The following is an 8,020-nucleotide window of genomic DNA, read 5'->3' on the forward strand; positions in this document are numbered from 1 at the left end:
CATCAGTTTATTTTCTCGTCGTTATTTTTATGGTCGTAGAAGATGTTCCATAGATTCTCGACGAGGACGCTAGTGTACACGGCCCCGAGTTGATGACCCACCATAGATATCACAAACACTCCATCCACACCAAGGTAGGTGTCCGAGAACTCGTCAAATAATTCTCTGTCATTTCCGACATCTTGTGATGGGTTAACCGGATTTTCGCTACAGATAAGGAGTCTCTTGATAAGTACACTCCTGCGTCGTCTGATAAAAATTGTTAGGTTGGAAAACAAACTGATCAAGTTGACAATTGAGAGAATAACAAGCAAAAACCAAGATGCTAAGAAAATCTTTTCGTTGAATAGATTGTTGGGGAGTGAACACTGTACAGTATATGTTTTAACGTTAGTCATACGCCGAATGTCGGCATCACACAGTGTCACAGTCGGGAAACGCAACATACCTAGTCCATGTTGTTCGTAATTATTTTCAAACAAAATATCAATTCCAATTGTGAGAAATTCATTTCCTAAAATGTTGTCCAGCACAAATATTTGTCCAATAGAATTGAGGGCGTACAAAAGACAACAGAAAACATTAGCTCTTGCAAGACAGCTTTCCCGAGAAAATTCGAAACTAAACATGTTCCTACGCAACAACATTCCCCTGTTCGTCTTGAGCAGACGGTTTCGTAGCCATCTGTTCATTATGTGAGCGACTTTTGATTGGTCTTCTGTGTTGAAGCTACTTTGATCCTTTGTTAGTTTAGATACGAAACTACAACTTGAACTTGATTGAAACTCCATCCAGGCCCATTTGGGAACGACAAATAACACGCTCTGAGACAGGAGAATGATGGGCACCCACGGGTAGTAAGTTATCTCGCGTTCTTGCCTGTCTTCAGGGTAATGTGAAATGGTGTGTCCAAACGGAACATAATAGGTGTTTCTGACATAACAGTAGTTGTTTGTATATTTCACCTGTGTGTCGGTAAATGTGGCTGGACACCAACATTTGATCTGTTCACCAAACACTTCCTTAGCAACGACCACCATGGTTGCTAGGACAAACAAAAGCGAGCAATAGCTGCTGTTAAAATGCTGGACGAAAAATTCACAAACGTTGTTATTCGCCTTGTTGTCTTTGTCGCGGCCAACTGCTTTGCAGGCATCTTCATATCTAGAATGAGAATAACATTCAAATTATAGTAATGATAATTCGAGGTTCTTATATACCACTTTTTCACATCCTAGTTCATAGGATCTCTCAAAGCGGTTCACAAAGTATTATCTGCGTTATAGGGCCTTTGCAACCAGCCAACATCTTTCTCAACTCCCTGGGGAGTATACAGCCGGTACTGCCATTTCGGCGCTCACAGCTTGCACTCTACAATCCTAGCGCTTCCCAACCACGTAGTCATTTACAGCTGAGTAGACTGGAACAAGCGGAGTAACGTATCTTGTTCAAAGATACAACACAGTGCCGTGACGTGACTCGAACTAGCAACCCTTCGGTCACGAGCCCTGTGTCCTACCACTAGACTACCGTGCCTCCTTTAGAAATCAAAATATCAAAATACTGACTTTGGGTTAAATGTAATGTACCCAAGACCACATGTAGTGTCAAACAGTTCTAATCTTATTCAGCTTACCTAGTATTCTGTGCTAAATCATAACGTTGGCAACAAAATCTGTCATACACCAATTTATTTACTCTATACCTCTATACCATCAGTATAGTTATGATCGCGGATATTTTTACAAAAGTTTGTTTTACGAACACTGGACTAATTTTCAGCTTCAAATTAAAGTTAAAGCGTATATTGTGTCATGAAACTCCTTCAGCAGGCTCCGTAAGAAATACGGAGTACGGAACTATCTGCACTGTATTCTATATTCACTAATTCGGCACAGACAGCCAAACAAAGGATACGTGTCTGACCGAACCACGTGTTCGTTTTGTCCAGGTAAGACGCATTAGTGGAGTTAAGTGTAAAAATAATGAAATTTCATGTCTAAATAGATCCGAAGCCTAGATTGGTTTACAGGTAGAAATACATCAGAAGGTGACAAATGTATATGTAAACCTTACACATTAACACCTTCAGCTAAAAACAGATACGTTATTCTTAAACTAATGTTTTCTGTAAACTGCGCTACGGCCGATACTGGGGACTGCTGGTGCACGAGTATGTCAGCCACCATGTAAAATAGTCAAAACATACGTTAGGCTACAACATATAAGTTCTTTTCTAAATCTTTTGACTATATTACTCTAGATTAATTTTACACCAAACGTATTTGTCAAAAACACAATACTTACGATCCCATGTCTGTCAATACCACCGACAGTGACGAACGGCCTCCTGGACTGACAACGATCACATTCGGTCTCCACTATCTAACCTTCGCGAGGTCACGTTCTGAGGAGACGAGATCGGGCGTTTTAGTCCAAACATTATCATCTTTTAAAATTATGTCAATAAACATCGATATATCTTGCAAACATTGTACAATGAAATGAACTCACTATATCCGCTATGCACCAAAAACTATAATATAGACCAATTTTTTGGCAAAGCGTTACCAGTTTAGCTTTTTGTTGATTCGTTAGCGCATTGCCATACCCCGACAATAATTTTAAAACCCTTAAAAAGGGGACATTTTGATTTTTTTCCACAGAACAGTTGGACCCATAATTATTTTCAGCAAAACCTGGTATGCGGAAAATGCAATGAACAACCTTTATTCTAAAGGTATACGATTTAATTTAATTTAACACATTTTATAGTGCCAATTTAAATGTCCTTAGAATCCAGAAATGATATTAGGTGATTACTTCGATGTACATGAAAACCTGTTTGTTTGTTTGTGTGGTATTTAATGTCTCTGCAATAACAAGGTCACATGACGACGAATACCTACTGATACACATTTTTAAAAGCGTGGATTATTATCCGATACCAAGTGATACTTTTATTTCCAGATAGCGGGGTATATCTAGAATTATCTTTTCCGACCATAGTTAGAATTATCTTATTTCTCCACTCCCCGACACTCCTTGTCTCCCGAAGTCAAGGGTTTGTTACATAAAGCTATTTCCTGTGTATTTCACTAGCGCTTCAATACAGACTCTGTCATACATTTACTGTAAGTCACTTAATTTTTCGCGAGATATTATTTTTTCGTGTTAGCTCACAGTAAGACTCCCTCTCGAATTTACACTGGTCACGAAATTTGTTCTAGCGTTAAAAAAAAGCTATTGACAGTTTAAATTAAATAGTTTGCACCAAGTAAACTACCAATTAAAGATCCGTTATGAGGTGACATTTGTGTTTAAACGTTGCTGCTTTAAACTTACAGGTTATTATTCATTTCACATTGAATGTTGACAAAATATTTCAGCTTTAAAGTTGAAAAAGCCATACAAAATGTTCACGTTGAATAAAAAAAACATGTTTTCCCAATGTTTGGCCGTTTCAAGGACCAAAATATTTGTTAAACTTTCACTCATGTAATGAAAATCTGGTGTATTATTCCATTATCAATATTCCTGCTTGACATGCCTCGTCACACCTGCAGGTTTGGAATCGAGCTATGAATACTCCTGCTGTTACCTACTGAATAAATAGTAAGAGGCGACTAATTTGGGAACCCCTGCGGAATTGGAGATTTGCCATTGTGCCCTCAACTTGAGGACACAACAGCGACTACATAATCTGCTGTACCAATTGAAATAGTTAGGATCTTAATATTTCTCTCTACTTCTAACTGCGTTTTAGTTCGTTATCCCCTGCTTGGTAATACCTCACGTTTAGCTTTAATATTGAACGTTCGACCAGATGAGGAAGGCAGTTTGTTCTGTCCCCGGACCGGGACATACCAAAGTCCTTAACAATGCCAGTTGTTATTCTCTGCTTAACTTTTAGCGTTAAGGGTAATGGTAACATTGATTCACCTGTTGTCAGTATAACGTGATCGGGCGGATTGCTGTGCTTGGGGCCTACGGCATAGTATTTCAGTGAGATAGCACTATAAAGTCGGCATCAGATCCGCGCTATCACAAGGAGGCAAGTACACTAACATTACCGGTCCCAGCACACATACACACATGCACGTATCTACAACATACTCGGAGGCACGTCCTTAAATGATCTTTGCTGTTAATATGACGTTAAACTAAATAAAACCAACATAACCAGCCTCGTTTGACCTCGTTTGTTATATTAGAGCCAACGCATCGTATTACCAGGGTAGCCTTCCCAACACTGATGTTTGGATAATAGCTATGGGGTCAAACAAGGCTAAATGACCACATTGAGCTCGTATACCCTTAACCCATTTTCAAACAAAACTATTTGCTGTGCCTTCAACGATGGTCTAGACAGGTGGCAGTTTTATAAGGATGAACACCCAAACAGATTCTACCGTACTCATTTTAACAGCTTTGTAGTTAGTTTTCTATTGTATTCAATGTGAGTGTTCCAGTTCATCAATGCGTTATCTGTAAAAATCGATAATGCGGTAAAATTTGGTCCCCGCTAAAATAAGTACTCTTACAGCATTTGCAAAGCATATGTTTCGCCTTAGACATTTTCATATTTTGTTCACGTGAGATATATTCACAATGTTTTGTTGTTACTATTCGGTATACTTTCATCTGTTTATTAAGGAATCCATGATTTTATTCTTTTTTTGTGTCGCTGTCCTCTCGTTTAACCGAGTTCTGTTTCATACAAAATTTAGAAAGTTAATTTAATTTAGTGTATTGACCTTGTTACGTTCTTCTTTTCCTTGTTTATGTGTGACGTCGAAAACTCAAGATGTACGTTCTAGGATTAACAAAACTCACAGAAAACACTTCCCGTATTTTAATGAAATTATTCAGATTTTTTTTATAGAGAGATACTTGTTTAAAAGCATAATACTAAGAATAAACTAAATAATAACCACGCTGACACTCTTCATCTTCCAATCGATTTACAAACCCAATTGTTCTAGGGGTCAAGTTAAATTACTTTGAAACAGCGATGCATTTCTTGGTAATGTAGCACTTGTCGTTACCTGTCAGTTTATACTTGCTTGATTGACAGACTGGCATAAAGCAAGTTTATGAGATACTGATATGGATGTATAGTTTGGGAGTGACATCTCTTTTTAATCATACCCTATCTAGATAACCTCATTTCCGCCCTGTTAACCTCTCAAAAAGCTATAAGCGATATCAAAGTTAGTTCAACAGGAACACGGGCCTCTATGTGACAGGGAACTACCTGTCCGAAACACCGGGACACTGCTGTAACACGGCGCCAAAGGAAAGACACACCAAGAGAACTACCTAACCGACACACCGGGACACTGCTGTAACACGGCGCCAAAGGAAAGACACACCATTGCTGAGACTACTGTGAATAATGACAAAAATCTTTTCTGCCGAGTAAGTTGAATACGACTTATGTAATCAGTATTATTTGTATACCCTATGCGTATGCATTTAAAATATACATGATATTTGAAGATATGTGTAAATAACTATTTTCGGATTTAGAATAATTACACGTATGGATAATTTGATATTTGATTCTACGTATTTTTTATGTAGTTTATTTTAACGAGTCTATAGTTGCGTATCATTTTTGTACATTTAAAAAAATATTTTCATCTTTATAAGATTAGTAAATTTGCATGTTCCCAAAAGAACCCCTCACGTGTTGTTTATATATCATTAACGATACACAGTAAATTTACTTGAATTGGTGGAAATATTCCGTCTAATAGCAACAATTTCGTAGTAACATGCATCGGGACTCCGCGGAGCAGCAGCAGTAATTTTCATATCTGGCGATTTGTTGCTTTGGAACTTGCGCGATCAACATCTATTTAAATGAATACATTTTGATGTTCGTGTTTTAGATTATATATTTGTTCATAACTGTTGTTTGTATTTAATCTGATATATTTTCAACCGAAATTTAGTTTACTAATTTTAATATACATAAACAGTTCTCGTTTTGTAAATAATCAGACTTAAGCGTCTTTCAAGTGGCATACTACCTACAAGGATTAAGGAGTACTGCTGACACCTATATACGTTGTACAATATAGTGGCATACATTACGTCACACCGACGTGACAAGATTAATTCGTATATTTATAATTTCAGGATTTCTATTTATGAGAATTGCTAACTTATTTACTCATACTGTTGTTTGGAATTTTGTTTTGGTGTATCATCAGTTGCTGTTATCCATTAAAGATGTCATACATTTATGTTAACTTTACTGACAAGACTTTGTATTGTCCTAAATGTCCAACAACCGTAGTCTTATCACCGGAACGTTGTTTTTTTGCTTTATATGGTGACATTGCATCGCAAATGTAAATATATTATAATAAACTCATGACATTCCTAACCTGTTTTTTATATCACCAAAGAAAACCAAGAGATTCGTTCTACAACACAACAATTTACACAAGATATTCCTGTTGTTTCGAAGTATTGTTTCTCACCTAACTCGTTTATAAACTTTGTCGAACTTGCTTGAATGTTCGATGTTTATATATCTGTTAATATCTAGTTATAGTAAAATATATATCTCTGTTACAGTCTGCCAATCACACAAGCTTTTAAACTAACCAGTCGCTTGCGGAAGCTGAACGACTCAGGAGACACTTTCTGTCAGAGGCTGAACTTATTTGTTGCCGCCATTCTCTTTATCCTGTCATTTCTGTCGTATGGTGTCGACGTCATTCTCGCCAAAGACAACGAAGGTGTATCTGTATACTGCTACTGCCCGGCCGAGTTTCCAACGTCACGTGTCCACTTCACAAACTCCGTGTGCTTTACAAAGGGGTTTTATTATTTACCATTTGACGAACCGCTGTCAATCCCAGAAAGTCTCCGTGCTGTGAATGACAACGACAAGGATAACGAAGACGAACTTTTAAAGTACTATCCATGGGTCTCTCATATTCTGCTCCTCCAGGCGACCTTGTTCTGCATACCACGGTTGCTATGGAGCCTTGGGGCCATCAGAGAGGGGTTCCATCACGTCAGCGCTATAGATATGATGGACAGACACATCTTTGGAGATAAAGACAACGATAACGAACTTAAATCCAAGGGTGTTAACAACATTGAGAACTATCTTACCCGCCTTATACAGTTACGAGATTCTGCAATTTGTAATTCCAAATTACTTCCCTTTATTCCTACCGGATATTGCTACACAGTTTGGTTCATGGCAACAGAGTTTTTGATGATAGGTAACTCTGTTTCGCAGTTTTACCTTTTAGACTTTCTACTCGGAATAAACTTTACCAGGTTTGGTATCGATTACTTATCACAGGTACCCAATTTATTGTGGGAAGATCACAGCAGATTTCCTAGAACAGCTTTTTGTGACCTGAAAATTCGCCAGCATACTAACATTCATACCTATACTGTACAGTGTGCACTGCCATCAAATATGTTAAACGAGAAGATATTTCTCCTGGTTTGGGTGATGCTTCTTTCTGTGTCTGCTATGAACGTGCTTTCATTCCTCCATCACCTGTATACCATACAACAAATGCATTTGAAAACTGTAGAGAAAATCAACTCGTATCAGTTAAGAACGTATTTCGATACAGAGAAAGTAGGGAATGTTTTAACTGTCAAACGTTTTGTGTACGAGTATCTGAAGTCGGATATACTAGTATATCTATGGCAATTAAGCAAAGGGCACAAGCCTCTCACTGATGACGTGACACACAGACTATGGAACCGGTACGTAGGCGGTCTGAATGGAGAGGTACAGGAAGAGGAAGAAGTTTGTGTTAAGAGAATGTGACCACCATCAGTTAGGCCTGTTGGAATCCGGAGAAATCACCACATAAATGATCATGAAATTCCCCTTCAAAATTAAACACATGATTGAATATTTGTATTTTATCTTATCATATATTTAGATTTTGTAAATAATGTCGAAATGCTATTGTAATGACATATCGGTATGCACCGTATGCCGTACTAACATGTTGCAATGAAGCGATTT

The 8,020-nt window shown here is 37.8% G+C and overlaps 2 protein-coding genes across 2 annotated transcripts; one reads left to right on the forward strand and one right to left on the reverse strand.

Moving 5' to 3' along the window:
- Nucleotides 1-2,369, reverse strand: LOC110461172 (innexin unc-9-like). The gene is made up of 2 exons (XM_021514518.1): nucleotides 2,308-2,369; nucleotides 1-1,164 (listed from the first exon to the last, which is right to left on the reverse strand). Exons 1-2 carry the CDS (start codon nucleotides 2,313-2,315, stop codon nucleotides 3-5), a joined length of 1,170 nt encoding a protein of 389 aa, XP_021370193.1. The 5' UTR covers nucleotides 2,316-2,369; the 3' UTR covers nucleotides 1-2.
- A 2,868-nt stretch (nucleotides 2,370-5,237) lies between these two features.
- On the forward strand, nucleotides 5,238-8,020 carry LOC110461171 (innexin unc-9-like). Its single transcript, XM_021514517.1, has 2 exons — nucleotides 5,238-5,421; nucleotides 6,592-8,020. The coding sequence occupies exons 1-2, from the start codon at nucleotides 5,399-5,401 to the stop codon at nucleotides 7,814-7,816; spliced, it is 1,248 nt and encodes a 415-aa protein (XP_021370192.1). The 5' UTR covers nucleotides 5,238-5,398; the 3' UTR covers nucleotides 7,817-8,020.

Source organism: Mizuhopecten yessoensis, unplaced genomic scaffold, assembly GCF_002113885.1.
Source record: "Mizuhopecten yessoensis strain PY_sf001 unplaced genomic scaffold, ASM211388v2 scaffold10585, whole genome shotgun sequence".
Taxonomy (NCBI): Eukaryota; Metazoa; Mollusca; class Bivalvia; order Pectinida; family Pectinidae; genus Mizuhopecten; species Mizuhopecten yessoensis.